Source organism: Elgaria multicarinata, chromosome 7 (genome assembly GCF_023053635.1).
Source record: "Elgaria multicarinata webbii isolate HBS135686 ecotype San Diego chromosome 7, rElgMul1.1.pri, whole genome shotgun sequence".
Lineage (NCBI taxonomy): Eukaryota > Metazoa > Chordata > Lepidosauria > Squamata > Anguidae > Elgaria > Elgaria multicarinata.
The window spans coordinates 40,934,228-40,953,555 of NC_086177.1; the positions used below are offsets into that span (position 1 = coordinate 40,934,228).

The 19,328-nt window shown below is 40.1% G+C and overlaps 2 protein-coding genes across 3 annotated transcripts in view; both read left to right on the plus strand.

The window, feature by feature from the left end:
* TXNL4A (thioredoxin like 4A) overlaps positions 1–19,328 on the plus strand; it is a 246,335-nt gene that overhangs the window by 89,982 nt on the left and 137,025 nt on the right. The gene's annotated exons all lie outside the window — the stretch shown is intronic.
* SLC66A2 (solute carrier family 66 member 2) overlaps positions 1–19,328 on the plus strand; it is a 90,190-nt gene that overhangs the window by 59,208 nt on the left and 11,654 nt on the right. For both annotated transcript variants that reach the window (XM_063130484.1, XM_063130486.1), the window contains one exon: positions 2,327–2,543. In XM_063130484.1, coding sequence (XP_062986554.1) covers positions 2,327–2,543 — 217 coding nt within the window. The remainder of the gene's footprint in view (positions 1–2,326; positions 2,544–19,328) is intronic.

Consider the following 19,328-nt stretch of genomic DNA (forward strand, 5'->3'; position numbering starts at 1 on the left):
AAGTTCATTGTCTCTTTTTATTTTTCATTACAGTTTCTTCTTTTTTTTGAAGCAGAAGTACATGGCCCTGTGTTGAACATTGCCACCACAGACCGCTTGGCAACAATTAGACTGATACTTCACCAGACCCCTTAAGCCTGGTTTTCTATTACAAGCCTACAGTGTCTGGCATACTGCTTTCTGAAATATCGTTAGAGCAGCTAGTCAGCTGTTAACTGGACTCTTATAGGGCGGGGAGTTTCATTATAGCTGTTCTGTGAAAGTTAATGTTCATCTATGTAGAACTTCTAAGAGAGGAAAAAATAAAACTCCTTCCATTTTTAATGTTCTGAGCGAAAACTCTTGTTGCTGTGTGTGATGTGGCAGTACGGTGTGGCACTCATCTGTTCAGGAAATAAGATAGTTAATCTGTGAATGATGCTTTTCACTGCCTCAGCATCTGCAGGCAACTGAACTTAAGGATTTCCATCCAAGCAAGTGAAAAGTTCCACATTTGTTTCTTTGGGGAGCAATTTTTCTACCTACCCTAAAAGGCTGGGTCTGCCCAGAGTTCTTCTCTTTTTGTTTATTCTCTGTTTAAGGGGAAGGTGGGAGCCAGGGTTTCAACAGCTATCACAATTCTGTGCTCCTCCCTTTATTGCTGGCCATCATAGATGCAGAAGCAAAGGGTTAGCTGGAATGTTGATAGGTGGTCATCCTAAATCTAGACTGAAGCAGTAATAATAAAATATATTTAATGGATACTAGGTAAGCTTTAGAAACAACATTTCACAGGATTGTTCTTTACTTGTAATATAATTGTATTTATATCTTTCCCAAGGCCCTTAGAAGTATACGGTTGGATACTGTTGTTTTTATACTGTTTTTATGTTTTTGATGGTTTTTAAATTTTGTATACTTTTAATGTTTACCATTTTTAATTGTTGTAAACCGCCCAGAGAGCTTCGGCTGTGGGGCCGTATATAAATGTAATAAAATAAGTAAGTAAGTAAGTAATTATCTGACCAGATAGCATGACTTATTTAGAAGTGCTTACTAAAACATCCAAAACCTACTGTATATATGATGCTTTAAAATACTAGTTTAGGCTTCTGAAGGAAGGGTAGCAAAATTAGGGGGCAGTGGAAGAATTTCTGGTCATCAGCATGACATTATTTATTTGTTCTTGCAAGAAATAGTTGGCAATGTCCTCAATAGAGCAAAAAAATAAATCATTATGTACCAAAATAGACTTCTGTTTTTAGAAAATACAGCTGTTTAAATGCACAGTTAAGGATTCATTTTATTGTTTTTAGAATAACTTTGATAACTCTGATTCCCTCCCTGCATAAATTATCCTAGCATTCCCTTCCCTCAGTGAAGGGCACGAAAGCCCGTGGTCTACCAATGTGAAGTGATGCGATGCTAAATGTAACTCTGGGATAAAGAGAATGAGGCAATGACAAACACGTCCTCTTTCTATGCTTGGGATTGTAGAGCTAGAATCTGCACATATGTTCTTATGATGGGGGACTGTCCAGAGAAACTTGGGAGATAACACTGGGGACTGCAGAGGGAAGGGGAAATCGGCAAATATTGCCTTCTGCCAGTGGAAGCCTTTGTGAACAGAAGGGGCAACTCAGGATCCAAGATGTGGCTTTGTTTAGTTGCTCTAACTGACTTTTTTTTTTTTTTAGGGGGGAAGCATGTTAAAGAGGCTGTTCAGAGAAAATGTGAAGCTGTATTTTAGCATTACATGCATCCTCCCTCCCTTTGTTACACACTGTTGGAAGCTTCTCGTTGTGGTTAGTGGCTGTTGCATCTGAATCCAGTGAACTATATATTTTGAGCAAGTTGAAGTAAAGCATATACTTTGCCAGGTTTGGAGGCAGTAGCAAAGCCTGTTTTGTTGCTAGCTGTGCTTGGATGCTTCCGGTCATGGTGCATGCAGGGAGGAAAAAGTGTGAGCCTGAGGCTTGCAGCTGCTCATATATGTAACACAAAACAGTGATTTAGTATTATGTCTCAACAGATTTCAGTATCCTGCATTGTCTTGCCCTGCAATATACCACAGACATATTTTCAATTTTAACTGTCATCATCTGCTTGATTTCCTCCACTATCACCACCTCACATTGCTAGTGCTCTTACTAATGATTATTGCTAATCAATGTGAAATTATCTACATTCTCAGTTTGTCTTCCAGCTCAAAAGTTTGTGATAGTTTCTTTACATTGTCCACATAATCTAATACTACTTTTTCTACTCTTTTAAGTGTAAGAAGTAGTAAACTGAACTGGTAACACTGTAAATCTTGGGTTTCTTACTTATCAACATTGTCTTTCAGATTTTGACTTGAACTATTTCTGGCACTGGAACAAGTTTACAGATTATGCGCAATGTGTTCTGGCTTTCACTGGAGTAGCAGGATACATCACTTACCTTTCTCTTGACTCGATTGTCTTTGTTGAAACACTGGGCTTCCTTGCTGTGTTCACCGAAGCCATGCTGGGTATCCCGCAGCTCTACCGTAACTATCAGAATAGATCAACTGAAGGAATGAGGTAAGATATTGTTTGTAGGTATTTTAAACATTTCGATTGCATTTCTGTTTCTATTCACATCTTTAATTGTTTCTCCTTGCTTCAGTTATAGCCCCAGGACTACTTTGATTAAAATACGGAAATAAAATCACAGTTCTGGCACAGCTCCAATATTTAGGGGGCAGGGAGGATTCATGGAGGAAGATTGTTTCCAGAGTAGGAATAGCAAAGTAGCTGTTAAAGTTAGTTAAGCTGGAGAAAATCCAGGAAAATATAATATATGAACTCTGTGTGTGTATGTGTGCATGAAAGAGAAAGTAAAAGTGTATTTTTAAAAGAAATGGCAAAATAAGTAAATATGGTGTATTGTTTCATTGGAATTTTGCACATGTGTGAATTTATTGATGCAGCATTCAGTGTCCTTAGACTTTCAGCTCTTCTTTTGTCTTTAAATGATAAATTGACACAACATAGCAGGTTAGCAAGAGGAGAAATAACATCAGACACATTTGTGGAAAACTGGTTGGACTTTTTCACATTTATTAATATGAATCCTGGCGAACCTAGACCCCCAATGACTCAGGAATCCCTTTGGTCAGAGGTTCTAACTTAACCTGCATCTTTTTCTGTATCAAGTGCTTATTGAAGGAATGAACACCCATGCTTTTTAATAGTGGTGCTGTGGGAACATTTATATTGTTGTTGAGTGTTTTCTTTTACTCTGTGTGTTTACTGTATTTGTCCTTGCTTGAAAATCAATACAAATAGTATTAAAAAAATTTAAAAATACCAAGATTCTACTAGTTATGGTTTTGAAGATAGACTGGTGGACAACGCCTGGGAAAATTTCAGAACCGCAAGTGGGGAGTGGAACTTTCAGCGTCCTGCATTAGAAGCTCGTTACCTCTCCCCATGGTAACATAAGCAAAACAGATGATTACACACACACACACACACACACACACGCACGCATGCTTATCTTGTTGCAGTGTATATATGTTGCATATATAAATTGTCTTGGTAACATATTTTTAAAAAACGCCTTAAAGTGTAGGGTATATACTAGGGATGCAGAACCTCAGGCCTGGGACTAAATCTGGCCCACCTGGGACCCCAACCTGGCCCTGCAGGGTTCCCCAAATAGCCATGCTGCATTCCAGAATTACTGGTCATTTGGTAGTTTTCCAGGTGTTCCCTATTCTAAAAGGTTGAAATGTGTCATGCCCCCGCTCAAGGAATCTTTTTCAGAGGAGAAGCTAAAGCTCCCAGAGGCAAAGAGGATCCCATGCCAGAAGACCAGGAGTTGCTGGGGCCTTTGGGGAGAGAGCTGAAGATCCAGCCCCACAAGAGCTCCGCCTTTGAGACAGAGGCTGAGCAACCACCTAGCCTGAGAGTGTCAAGAGGCAGGCCAGTGCAACCCGTGTGAGAAGGGCCCACTTGCAAAGAAAAGCCCTCCTCACAAGGACACTTCTTCCAGAAATCTGCTGCTAAATTCTCTAGAAGCTCCAGCTTAGAAGCACTCAGTTTGATACCTGCTGCTTGCTGGAACACCCATCTTATTTCAGCTCCCAGTACTTTGAAACCTTTCTTCCTCGATGTTGTTTCTCCTTGGAGTGATGTCTTGTGCTGCTGACTCCTGGGTTTCTGATAAGGCCCTGTTTCTTTGCTTCTGCTTCCATTGGACTGTTTGCCTGTACTTTTGACCTCTGCCTACCTTTTGACCTTCAAGACAGATATGCTCCGTAGCCTGCCTCAGGACTGAGCCTGAACCAGCTACAACATGACAAAATGCCTCTCCTAAGGCTTAGTTACTGATAGTAAGAACTTTGAAATATGCTGGCATTTTTGTTATTTTTGGTCGTGCTCCTTTTACGTTTGGCTCCAAACATTTTGCCTTCAGCCCTGCCCACCACTGGAATGCTCTCCTTCCCTCCCCCCCCCCCGCAAGCTTCTCCAAAATGGAATTCTACCTTTAGAATGAAAGATGTTCAAAGGATTAACCAAAATCATTTTCTTATCGTTGCGACATGCATCCAAGATGGGTGAACATCCAAGATGAACACAAAAAAGGGAGAATAGTCTCAGGATGCTATAAACGAATTTATTGGAAAAAAGCCTTAGTCATGGAACAAGTTGAACTATGAAGAATTTTTCAAGATGGGGGCTCGCTATATAATTTAAATATACTTTATTTGGTAGTCACTTGTGGGGACTGCTGAAAAGTCTTTTTAGATTTTCTTGTTCACCGTGGATAGCAATTCATCTTGTCTCAGATATGGCTTCTTTTGTTAATCTCATCAAAAGTGCTGACAAAAGCAGTCCTCCAAGGGGCATTGCACACCTGCCCGCACAAAATAATTCTCTCTCTAAATTATCTGATCTGGCAAAGAAATCTATATTAATATGACAACATAGCTTCGTCTATGTTTAGTGGCACAAGACCACTAAGTAGTGCTTCTGTTTAAGGAAAGGCATACTAATCACATTTTGTTGCATGTATGCACAATGCACCTACACCTTCTTGAAGAAGTCACTATTGGTTAAAATGATCTCACATGTATATGCAGTGCAAAATAGATGTATTTCTGGTCGTTACAGTGCTCTACTAGTGCTTTTCATATAAGAAGTGTGTCATGCTTGAAACAGCCCCAAAGACTTTTGACCAGACTTGACATGCTGATATTTTTTCAGATGTCCTGTGTGTGTCACTTGTCGGCATATGATACACCATGTTGCATCATGTCCTGCTTCGTTGGTCTCTGGTTGACAGCTGGTTGGCCATTGAACAGAGTACTTATGTTCTTCTACAAACTACTATTTATTTATTATTACATTTATTATTACATTTGCCTGCTATAAATGGGACTATATTTGTTTGTAAGAAGTGTTTCTTAGGCCTCATTTGGGAATGTTTTTGTTACTCATTTAGATTTCTTTTCAGAGAGAAACTTTTGAAGTGGTGTTTTGGATTGCTCCCTCTCCTTTTCCCCAATAATGCCTTAGGCAGTTTTTAAAAATTTGGTAACCCCCTTAGCACTGCCTCTTGAATGTTTGTTTTGCTTCTGTAGTTTTAAGAGAAGTAATGATTTGTAATGTCAGCCCTTAGTCACCTCGATGCTAGATTTGACTTAGGGCAATGATGTCTTTTAATTATGCCTTTCACTACCTCAGTACTTTGTAACCTTATGGTTTCTCTTTCTTAATAACACTGTTGGGAGTTGAATAATACCCTTTCAGTTTTCCATATGTATTATTAAATAAAGGCAAAGTAGAACTCTCTCTGCCAACTTGTTTCCTTATGCAGCATCATAGCGCAGGGATACAAAATTAATATTTTAAAATGCATGTGTTTTAGAAGAAAAAGTTTCTTATCTGTATAAATTATGTCAGTTGAGGAACATAGTAATAAAACAACTGGCCTGAGAAAAAGAATAGCAATTAAAAAACCATATCTATCCAAAATGGACCCAGTCCACTAGCTTTGTGGGTGGAATTTTCCTGAACAAGACCCACTGAATTGATTCCACCAATTAATTCAAAATCTCTTTGCTCTGAGGGCCACATTTGTGCTGAGCGCCACGATATCTATGGACATTAGGTCCATTGAATTTACCTTCATGAGCTCAGCGTGAGCAGAAGTTGCTGGCTTGCCTGTAATGAACTGTGATGTTTATATACAGCTCATGATGAACTTGTAGTTTAGGCTCCAGAACACATGACCTATTTAACTACAGGCACATTGGGGCCAGGAGGAGCAGAATGGTTAAGCCAGACTCAGTATGTCTTCCTGAAAAGAAGTGAGACGGTATCCCACCACACTGCGAGCGCTGAATCAAGGCATACTAGAATTTCTGCTCAGATTAAAATATAACCCCCTTTAGAGTGTGCATGCTTAAGTCAACATTTGCTCTATCTCCTCCCAACTATTCCTTGATGTTTCTTTCCCTTTTTCCCTTTGCCACTTGCTACTCACCTCCTATTGGCTGGTAGGAAACACTTTTTATAGCCCAGTTTATAGAAAATGCCAATTCTAAGATTTCTCTCCCATATCTGAATCCTCCCAATGTTCCGTCATTTCTTATCCGAAAGGAATGTTGGCACCTTCACAGACTCTTCCCTGTCTAAATATCAATATCTGCTCCTTAAGAAACATACTTTGAAAAGGGGGAAGAGAGGTAGCTACTCATGCACATGCTAGTCATCTAAAGGGGATCCCAATCCTGTGGAAGCCTGCGCACATAGAGGTCTATGGGCCTCTCTTTTGCAGATGTCCATGCTCAATGTGTGGACATCAGGGGCTAAGTTGGGGAAGCTGTCTGATGTTCTAGGCAGGGCCAGCAGTGCGAGGTGTCTGCCTCTACATTGTTGCAGACAGACTATTGAAATAATGGGATATTTGGTCTGATGCAGCAAAGACAATGATTATTTTCTTAGAAGTAGGCCCATCTTGGGCCCTGGGAATCATTCAGGTAACCAATGTGATATTTCAGTTGGAGTGTTGAACTAGCTATCAATCTAATCATGTATGGTATGTTTTAATCAGTTTTTAATGTATATTTTATATCATGTTTTTATACTGTTTGTTTTATACTTTGAATGGTTTTAGTTTTTGTGAACCGCCCAGGGAGCTTTGGCTGTTGGGCAGTATAAAAATGCAATAAATAAATAAATAAATAATATAATAACCTGCCTTGCAGGGTTGTTGTGAGGATAAAATGGGGGGAGGAGCCGTGTATGTTGCCCTTGAATACTTTGGAGGAATGATGGGGTATAGATATAAATATAATGATTTTAAGAATAAATAGGATAGCTTTAATGAGAGAAAGAGAAATGGGTATATTTTTGAAAACCAGTTGCTAGATAAAAGGTGTAATGAAACTTCTTTTAAAAATCATCTAATTATGCTTGATTGTTTTCTCAGCATCAGAGGCCTGTTGTGCAAAAGGGTCCATTCTATTTCCTTTTGCATAGCTGCCAGGGAGTTCCTGAAATTTATGACAAAAGCAGGAAGAGAAATAAAGCAAAAAGCAAAAGTGTATGAAATGAATTATGAATAGTAACTACCCTAGCCACTGAAGCCTATGGTGTAGGTCTCTGAAGCTTGCTAAGACAACTCAAACTGAGTACCTTCCAATAATTTAATATATTTTCTGAAAATATGCTAAGTAAAATCTGCATTACTATAAGCTGGTTTTTTTCTTGATCTGCATTGCAATTGCTGTTGAATAGGAGCTCTCTGGGTATAGAATAAGTTGTGGAGCAGAGAATTTAGGCAGTGAAGTTATAATTCTATTAATGACCATTCTAATCCTGACTACCAAGTAGTAGAGTAGATCTCCCAAAATAGCACATTAGCAACATATATCAAAGAAAGAATTACTTAATTTCTATTCAGTTCAGGACTCTAGTAAGTCACCAGTCATTTCTTATTATAAATGAGTATTTTAATAGAAGCTAATTGTTTTATAAAGAAGAATTCAATTTATGATTAATGATTAGGCTATATATAATTTCTTCTACATCATCTGATTAAAGAACCTGGAAATAAATGCATCATTTCAGAGTTCTGGAATGTTAACCTGTTACAAGAAATGATATCTGAGAAAAGGAATGAAGATTATAATAATCGTATAACCTCAAGCTGACTGTTCATGTCCAAAATGTCCTTTATCACCAAATTCTCCTCATCTTTAACTCCCCTTTCAGTGCTACTTACTCTAAATCCATAGCCATTAGATCTTCATCTTCTCCCTCAGCCAGTACTATGTACTGCAATCTCTTTCTTTTTTCCTTTACTGTCTCCACTACCAAGCCTACCCCGCATCCATTGCAACTCTTCCATCGCCCACTTCACCCTTCCTCAAGTTCACTGCCAACCCATCAAGCTGAGTGCAGCGACAGTTTTGGTCGCTACACTTAAAGAGGGACATTGTAAAGTTGGAAAAAGTGCAGAAAAATCAGCTAGAATGAAAGAAAGGCAGGAGCAATTCCCTTACGAGGAAAACTAACAACATCTGGGACTGTTTCAATTTAAGCAAGTGCAAAGTAATACATGTTGGGGGTCGGGGGAATCCCAACTTCAATTATAACCTGATGGGATCTGTGCTAGTGGTGACTGACCAAGAAAGAGATCTTGGGGTTGTGGTGGACAACTTGATGAAAATGTCGACCTAGTGTGCGGCTGCTGTAAAGAAGACAAACTCCATGTTAGGCATAATTAGAAAAGGAATTGAGAAGAAAACTGCCAGTATCATACTGCCCTTATACAAATCGATGGTGTGACCACACTTAGAATACTGTGTACAGTTCTGGTCACCACACCTAAATAAAGATATCGTAAAGCTGAAAAAGCACAGAAAAGAGCAGCTAAGATTATCAAAGGCGTGGAGCACCACCCCTACGAGAGAAGAGGTAATGGGACTGTTTAGCTTGGAAAAAAGGAGGCTAAGGGGAGACATGATATACATGTACAAAATCATGCATGGTGTGGACAATGTGGACAGGGAGACATTTTCCAGCCTCTCTCACAATATTAGAACCTGGGATCATCTCATGAAACTGATTGGTGGGAGATTCAGGACCCAGTGCATAGTTAAATTGTGGAATTTACTACCACAACATGTAGTGATAGCCACCAATTTGAATGGCTTTAAAATGGGGTTAGATAAATTCCTGGAGGAGAAGGCTGTCAATGGTGACTAGTCCTGACAGCTATGTGCTGCATCCAGTATCTGAGGCAGTAAGCCTATATACACAAGTTGAGGGGGATCATGGGTGGTAGGGTGCTTTTGCACCTGTGTCTTCCCTGTGGGTTCCTGATCGACAGCTGGTTGGCCACTGTGTGAACAGAGTGCTGGACTAGATAGACCCTTGGTCTGATCCTGCATGGCTCTTCTTAGGTTCTTATTTTGCTTAGAAAAAGGTTGAGTAGAGACATGATAGAGGTGTGCAAAATTATGCATAGTGTGGTGTAAGTGGATAGGGAGACAATCTAGATAGGGAGACATTTTTCTTCCTCATAATACTAGAACCCAGTATTATGGATATCCCATGAAGCTGTGGGGGATTCAGGAGAGATAAAAGGAAGTACTTCTTCACACAGTGCATAGTTAAACTCTGGAATTTGCTACCACAAGAAGTAGGGATGGCCACCAGTTTGGATGGTTTTAAAAGGGGGAGTAGACAAATTCATGGAGGATAAGGCTATCTATGGCTACTAGTGATGATAGCTATATGCTACCCTCCATAATTAGAGACAGTATGCCTATGTGCACCAGTTGCTTGGAACATTTACAGGAGTGGGCTATTGCACTCATGTCATGTTCTACTTCTGGGTTTGCCACTGTATGAACAGAATGCTAGAGTAGATGGACACTTGGTCTGATTCAGCATGGCTCTTACGTTCTTAAGCTCCGTGAATCCCACATTTAGACTCTGTCATCAACATGTCCTCTTTCTAGCATTCCTCCTCCACTGCCTCTTTATCTGCCACCTCGATGCAAACACCTTCATCAGCCTCTCCACATTCACTGCTCCTTTCCTCCTTACTGGTTCCTTCACTGCAGTGGTGCCAGTATGTGAACAGAAAGGGCATATTTAAATCACTGTCAGCACATGAACCTTTGCTGCTGGCTTTGTTGGAGTGCATAGGGAAGCATTTGGGATAAGAGCACGGCTTTCTGCGTTTTTTGACATTCTTAGGCGGAAAAGGCACACTTCAGATGGGCATCAAATGCAGCACCTCTTCAGGTGATGACTCTTTGGACTATGGTAATTGGTGGAGGAGCTTAGGGCCTGGCAACTGAATGGGAAAAAGTATACATATTTGGGATTCTGGGATGGAGTTTAGTTCAGTGGCTTAATTTGACCCTGATGTAGCCACACCACATAAACAGTAGCCTAATGAGGGCAGACAGGATCTTTGATACTCCATATGCTATCAGTAAAGGTATAAGATTTATTCTTGGTTACTGCACTTTTACAGGGAGAGAAACAGTATTGGTAACAAGCAATTTCTAAGACCAAAAATACCTGGGCAGTTAGAAACTGCTTGTGGGGTGACATTTATTTTGTGGGGGGTCTTGCAATTTTAACATATTTTCAAAATTTATATGAGTATTTTTGTGTACAGCTCTTATGCCCATGTAAATTCTTTTACGATATTCCCACGATTACTTCTGATTTATACTGTGGGTGACTTCAGCATGGATATTTGTCCCACGAATGCTTTGACTGGTTTTTTTATATATATAGCAACAGATAAAGGATTGAGCTCTACAAGGATTAATGCAAGGTGAGGGACTTACTTTTTTTTTATCACTTCATGCACGTTCTTTTAAAGGAAAACTGCACACACACAAAAGAGCCCTTTTAATCACTAAATGCCATATTGGTGCTGATGAATGGGCTGCAGTTATGAATGAGGTGCACTGACAGAAGGAGTTGAGTCACGGGTAAGAGAGGTTTTAATGTTTTTTGGCAGCACATGCAGGGAAATCCAATAGCTGAAATAGTCTTCTTTTCTTCTTTTTCATTTTATGAAATCTGGTTTTGTGTTACATCAGCCTGAAAACGGAGATAATGTGAACAATTTCAGAGTTATACAGTAGTTTCCTTCAAGCGGCTGTTGTAGAGTTCATGTTCAAAGGGGAGGTGAATACAACAAGCTTACAGCAGGGCCTCTCCTTTTTTTTTTTTTAAGTGACACTTTTGGGAAGAGATGGGTGCAACTTGTTAGCAAGAGGAGGGACCAGAGCTGAGTGGTAGTGCTTTGCATGCAGAAGGCCTTCTGGTGTAACCCTATGCATCTGCAGTTAGATGTAATAATACTGGGTGAGATGGACCAACAATCTGACTCAGCATAAAACGTTTTTCAGAGAGATAGCCCTGTTAATCTGTTCCAGCAAAAACAATGAAGTTTTGTGGCACCTTAATGACTAGCACATTTTGTTATGGCACAAGCTTTTGTAGACTACAGGCTACTTCATCAAATAACATGTTCAGATAACATACTAAGCCATAGTAAGCATTGCTGAATAAATTAACACCTAGTGGGGCAGGAAACCATTATCTATATTCAGAGTTGAACTTGTTCATAAATAGCAATCCAGTAATTTCATGCTAGAGTTTCTCTTTGAATATCATTTGGTCCGGGCTAGCCACTTTAAGATCAGTAACGAGAGTGATCTAATAAGTTGAAATGTTCTCCTATTGGTTTCTATACATTGCCATTACTGATGTCAGATGTTTATTCTGGCCTGTTCGTTCTGTAGAAGGACGTTTCTGGCAGATGTAGAGAGAAGAGCAGATGAACGGTTGATTTTGTGACTGACATGCTTAGGTCCTGTAATGGGGTTGCAACAGCAGATTGGGTGACAGAGTTGGCACCTGGGTTTGTTCCCTGGGTTTGTATCTCTGTTATGTGGTTTGTTGCTGCTCTTGAATAGCTGTTCTAAGATGTTAGGGAGTGCTTTCCATAAGCAAGAGCAGGCCTACCACCCAAAGCCTCTGAAAGAGAAGTATTCCTGCTGTGCCAAACCCTGCCCTCTACTTTCATGGAAGTCTTTCCTCCCTGCAAAAGAGGCCTTGTTTTTTATGTTTCTTTTGCAGGAAAGTGGAGAATGTTGATGTAATTTCTCATTGGGCACTGGGAAGGGTTCATTTATCTTTTAAGTGTAGGGGGAGTTATTTGTGTGTTTTTTACTTAACACCCCCCCCCCCCCCAGCATACTATCATAGTGCTGTGGGGCTCCTAGCAGTGAGGCTTTTAGCTTCTTGGAATGCCCAGGAGACCACACAGTCTCTTGAGCATTCCTGCCTGGCTTAAAGCCTCCAAGCAAATAGCCACCTGATAGCAAGATTGGGACTTTGGGAGCTTACTCTGATGCTCTGAATGTCTCGATAGCCCATGGGACTTATTTAAAATTAAAACAAACAAACCCTGAAAGAAGATCCTTTGGCCACCTCCTACATTTAAAAGTTGAATGGAACTCTGTTCCCCTTCTTTCACTGGGATATTCATTTCTCTCACACACACACCACAATGTGCTGAAAAAGTCAGGCTAGAAATTTCAGCACAGCTCTTGGAAGTATTGGCTGAAGATCCTTAGTGGCACTTTGGTATTGTTCTAGGTGGGAGCAAGTGTTGCTCTGTCAGTTTCTCTTCTAGGCCTGTCTTACATGTGATTATTCCTGGGTAACACCAATTAGTTTGGCCTTGTTGATCTGCACAGTCCTTGACCCATCATAGAAAATGGTGAAGAGGAAAACTTCTTAAAACTTCTCTGGGAATGGGAGTGGAGGGAGTTTTGCTCCATCAACAGTGATGTTCTGGCTGTTTGATCATCCAGAGGGCAAGACACAGACTAATGGGCTCAAGTTACAGGACTGACTGTTATAGCAGTACGACAATGGAACCAATTACCTAGGGAGGTCATGGGCTCTCCCACGCTAGAAGCATTCAACATGCAGCTGGACAGTCTGTCAGGTGGATGGATTCCTGCATTGAGCAGGGCGGTGGACTCAATGGCCTTATAGACCCCTTCCAACTCTACTATTCTATGATCAATAAATGCTTGTGATAGTAGTACATATGTCTGTTGCAGCAGTGTTAATTATGGTGGCCTGAACTATTTTCACCTTCTCTCAGGTTCTGCTTGAAGCTCAACTAAAACTGGCAAAACTAGTTTGTCTAGAGACTATGGTGAGGACCAAAAATGGCAGTGATAGTTCAAGTATATTTATTTATTTATTACATTTCTGTACCGCCCAATAGCTGAAGCTCTCTGAGCAGTTCACAAAAAACACAGAAAACTCCTTTAAAGGGGGTATCATATGTGTACAGTCTTAATTTATGTCTAATTGAACTGCACCAGTGTACCTGTGGCTGAGAAATATTATCACTTCATTGTGCCAAAAATGTCTGCCACAGATGTCACTTGGATCCCACTTCCATTGCAATAGCCAGTAATTAAATAGTAATTCAAGAGGATTTAACTTTGTGACTCTGGACCTGAGTCCAGGAGGCGAAAAAACAGGCTAGCAAGGTATTTATTTATTTTTATATCTTGCTTTTCAGTTAAATGTTTCTCAGGACAACAGGCAATAAAGTAAAAATCCCAAAACACTCCCCCCCCTCTCTCACACACATATAGAGCCAGGCTAGTTTCCCCTTGCAGTGGTTTTCTTCCTGGGAGATATGGGGTGCAGACTCCCTGTGGGCCTTGGACTCCTAGCTGGTGGCAGAGGCCCGATTGTCCCTCCCAGAAGCTCATTACTTCTAGGTTATGGGCTTGGTTTTCCAAACTCCCCTTGACTGTTTTGACTTGGAGCGCTGCTATGTGAAGAGTATGTGGAGGAAAGGACGAGAAAAACTCAAAGGAGATAGGAAAGGAGGAAGAAGAAAAATAAGAGAAAGAACTCTGCACATTTCCCAGGAGGGGACCCTGAGATAAACTTTGTATGAAAAGCCTGTGGGGCAGAGAACTTTCCAAACACTCCCAGCCACTGCGGTAGACAAAAAGGAACTGAGAGGCAGGCAGGAGCCATGTCCAGAGCATGCACAGAGGAAGTGGGCAGGACTTCTGCCTAAACTCTGTTCAGCTCTAGAATGTTCGAAATGACTGTTCTGCGGAGGCGCATAACCCATATGTGTGAGTTCATCAATAACCACTCAAAGAACCACAGTTACAGATAAACAAAATGGTACTCTTGTTCCTTTGTCCTTTAATCATATTGAATATTTTGGTATGTACAGGCATATACTTACTAAACAAACTACATACAGCTTATCACATTGGTAACATTAAATGGAATTTAGAGTTAAAAAGAGCCCTTCAGAAACAATGCACTGTGGGAAGCTCCTGTGTCTGGTGATGGCCATGGATGAAGACAGAGACAGTGGAGGAGAACTGTATTAGTTGAGTGTTATATGTCCCTGACATTTTCTGTAGCAAAAGCTTTCTCTTGCTGTAGGGTGTGATTAAGGCATGAAAATTAACTAAGGGTATTTTCATTGTCTCTCATGTGGAACTATTGTATTTTAAGCCAATTGATTCAGGCTATAGGGAATATTGAAGTTACACTGAGAGATCATTAATATTAGAGAGAGAGAGAGAGAGTTCCATGGTAACTGCTGTAATTGAAAACCTCCTAATACTTAAATAGTATGGATAGACTATTGAGCTGGTATAGCAAGACAAAGATATTAATAATTGACATGATCTCAGCTAAATTGAATGAAGAGTTTAAATATTTTATTACTACTATAAATTCATATTTTCTTGAGGGGATTGCAAGAAGGATTAAATAAATTTATATTAATAATAGTAGCTTCTATTATGACCTTCTGTCTAGAAGAATTGTTTCCCAAAGCAATAATAAGCTCTCATTAAATTGCTCATAAAATTCTAGAATATTAATAATTAGAAAATTATTGTGCTTTTGGTTTTCTGTGAATAAAAAATTAAATTATGGATACTTGTTCATGAAACACTCTCCTATGTGAAGTCACCATGTGGCTCAGTTTGGAGCCAGCCCTAAGACCTCCATGATTGGAGAAGGTGAAGGGGGAGTGAAGTACTGACTGTCTTAGGACCGCATGGTTCAGCCAGCTGGACATCAGGAAAAACTTTCTGACTGTTAGAGCAGTATGACAATAGAATCAGTTACCTGGTGAGGTTGTGGGCTCTCCCACACTAGAGGCCTTCAAGAGGCAGCTGGACAACCATCTGTCAGGGATGCTTTAGGGTGGATTCCTGCATTGAGCAGGGGGTTGGACTTGATGGCCTTGTAGGTCCCTTCCAGCTCTGCTATTCTATGATTCTATGAAGTGCAGGTAGCAAAAATGACATTGGTATTACCAGAACTGCTGTTGCCTGGACGCCTCCTTTATGTGGTAACTTTGGATCAAAGTTGCTGCTGGTGACCCAGATCAAGTGTGTGTCTTCCTATGCAATGACCTTCTTGTGTGAAGCAACACTCAGGTAATTTGTGCCAATTCTAGGAATATTAAGGAAACCTCCTGAAAATGAGAAAGGGGCCTGATATATTAGTAGAATCTGCTTAAACACGTAGGCTACTTGATACAAGGGTTTAGATATCCAGAGCAATCCCATGTGTATCAGATTCTTGGCAGGCTCCTTGTACTTTTTATTATAAAAATTTGACCTTAATTTTATTAAAAAATAAGTCCATCAGTGATGGACACATTCCAAGATGATGATGTATTTGCTTCGTGTATGTAACACTGAGTTCACTCTGGAATCATCTTTCTCGGTGGAACTTCCATCATATATTATTATGGAAGGGTTGTATATAGACCCCCAACCCCAAAGCTGGCTGTTACAAACCTCTCATGTTATGTTATCCATTTACTCAGGGATATAGTTTCTGCTTCATGCCAAAGTTCCAAAAATAACTGCCAGGGCTCTTCCTTCCCAATTCCACTTAACTGGTTTTTGTGATAGATGAGGGCTGGACATATTGCTTCCTCTTGAGATTGTCAGTGGTGCTGTAATGCCAGAGAGATTGCTGCAAAGTGACATAAGAAATTCCTTCCAGAGGTTGTGTGCATAGGCATGCTGGAATGAGTTTCAAATTTAGAACTCCTAATGGTTGAGTAAGGTTTACACAATCAGCCTTTAAAGGACTATTACCTGCTTATTCAGGAATTCCATATTTTTAGGTGCAAACTTAATCTAATTTTAAAATACTCAAACTATTAATGCTTTAAAATGTACCATATTAATAAAAATAGTGTTTGGAGCATAAATTGCATTAGTATCAGTCTCAATTCTTGGTTGCAATTAAATTTCCAACAGCTTCTTTGATTTCATGCCTTACATTTCCCCTGCATTAGCTTCCTTGCTGGATACAAGCCTGCCTTTTGTGATGGTAATGCTATCATTTATTTGCTACAGAAAAGCCACACATTAAAGCCAAATCTTATGCAGGGTTTACTTGGAAAAACAACAGTGTCTTGTATTATTTTATTTTTATTTAAAATATTTATATCCCGCCCTATATCACTAAGATCTCAGGGATAAAAACATACAGTATAAAACAATAAATATACACAGTTAAAAACAAATTAAACCATAATCCAAGTTAAAACAATATATAATTTAAAAGCAATAAATGCAGTTAAAACAGTTAAAACAATGTGCTAGTGAGTTTAACCATCAAAGGCTTTGTTAAAAGCCATGTTTTTACTTGGCGTCGAAATGCAATCAATGTTGGCGCCAAATGCTAACATATTTATTATGGCATATGTTTTTGTGACTTCGTTGTTGTTTATTCGTTCAGTCGTTTCCGACTCTCCGTGACTTCATGGACCAGCCCACCCCAGAGCTTTCTGTCGGCCGTTGCCACCCCTAGCTCCCCCAAGGTCGAGTGTCACCTCTAGAATATCATCCATCCATCTTGCCCTTGGTCAGCGCCTCTTCCTTTTGCCTTCCACTTTCCCTAGCATCAGCCTCTTCTCCAGGGTATCCTGTCTTCTCATTATGTGGCCAAAGTACTTCAGTTTTGCCTTTACTACCATTCCCTCAAGTGAGCAGTCTGGCTTTATTCCCTGGAGTATGGACTGGTTTGATCTTCTTGCAATCCAAGGCACTCTCAGAATTTTCCTCCAACACCACAGTTTAAAAGCATCTATCTTCCTTCGCTCAGCTTTCCTTATGGTCCAGCTCTCGCAGCCATAGGTTACTACGGGGAATACCATTGCTTTAACTATGCGGACCTTTGTTGTCAGTGTGGTGTCTCTGCTCTTAACTATTTTATCAAGATTTGTCATTGCTCTCCTCCCAAGAAGTAAACGTCTTCTGATTTCCTGGCTGCAGTCAGCGTCTGCAGTAATCTTTGTGCCCAGAAATACAAAGTCTGTCACTGCCTCCATGTTTTCTCCCTCTATTTGCCAGTTACCAATCAAGCTGGTTGCCATAATCTTGTTTTTTTTTAGGTTTAACTGCAACCCGGCTTTTGCACTTTCTTCTTTCACCTTTGTCATAAGGCTCCTCAGCTCCACCTCGCTTTCAGCCATCAAAGTGGTGTCATCTGCATATCTGAGATTGTTAATGTTTCTTCCTGCGATTTTAACTCCAGCTTTGGATTCGTCAAGCCCAGCACGTCTCATGATGTGTTCTGCATACAAGTTGAATAGGTAAGGTGAGAGTATACAACCCTGCCGTACTCCTTCCCAATCTTAAACCAGTCCGTTGTTCCGTGGTCTGTTCTTACCGTTGCTACTTGTTTGTTATACAGATTCCTCAGGAGGCAGACAAGATGACTTGGTATCCCCATACCACCAAGAACTTGCCAATGAGCTGTATAGACGATGAAAGCTTATGCTGTATGTGTTCATATATAAAAGAGGGTGGGGCAAATGTGACTCACTGTAGCCATTTGTGCAGTGCCCATCCACTTCCTGATGCTCCTACACCAAACCCACTTCCACGCAATACCAGCAATTCTGCTGGAAAACAAGGTGTGTATGGAGCAGAATTGGGATCCCTTTCTGTCCAATTGGGCTTATTTATTTATTATTTGTAGAGTTTTTATTTGCTGCCAGCAAAGTCTACTGTTGCAAGTGTTCCAATGCACACAGAGTTCATAGGAAGGACTGCCCAATATATGTGCCTTGCATAAATCTCTGTATATGCAGGATGTTTTTCGGCACTGCAATGAATGCGACAGCCTTGCCCTTGTGGAGCTCCATGTACACATAGAGCCCCACAGAGTTTTGGATTGTGATCCTATTCTTGATCATTTCTCCATGGTAACATCTGTCTTGTCGGAATCCCGATCCCAATATTATTCCATTAGTCTAGTAGCAGAGAGCATGGCTGTTAATGCTGGGAGGGACTCCGTGAGCCATCAAACTCAACCCCATGCCATTGGGCAAGATTTCCACTGTCTAAATTAGTCTTAAGATTGTTGCAAAGCTTGTTTCTTTGATGGAAGTTACGCGATGAGTATATGAAGTGAGCTTTCTAGTGAATTAATTTGTGCATAGCAGATGCTTTTATTCAGTAATGTAATTATTAAGGCTACAAGCTTTAATGGATGCAAAGTTTTCCATAAAAACATTTATTATTTTCTTAGCTGAATGATTGCTTATCTGTATTCCTAGCACTCTTTAAGTGCTTTCCTAGTGGTTTTTCTTTCTGGAAGATGAGACCAACAATATTAATCTTCAGATTCCAGATACCTAAATTTGAAATGTTTCCATAAGTTGACCCACAGCACAAACCACATTTTGCCATTAGAGCATATGCTTGATGTAGACTCACCAACATCCATCTTTTGAAAAAGAGCCTTTTAAGATTTTGGACATTCTAATTGTGCAGTGAATAAAATTAGTACTAGTGTTAATGGATTATAGTAAAGACGTAAGTACATCAGGGAAACATTTATCTAATTTTTTTAAGGTATGTACTGGTATGTGTGCTAAAACTATTCTGGAATTTTAAGAGGAAATCATTATATAATTTTCAACTGTCTTTGCTTCTCCCTGTTTGCAACTGTTTGTCCATTTCTGACTTAAGAACATAGCAAGCAGAAAAGCTGAAGTAATGGTTAAGTGAAAGTTCAAAGAATTAATGGTAAAAATCCTTGTTTGGGGCAGAGGCAAGCTAGCATAAGCAGTCAGACCATAGATAGATGACACTAATAATGGAGACGTTTCTACTGGGAGTCTTATAACTGAGTAAAATGTTTAGGTCTGAGACTAGTAAAATAACATTTGGACACTGAGCTTACGTACGCTGTTGTAATGACCCACCTGAGGTGGAAGATGTATCTGCTGGG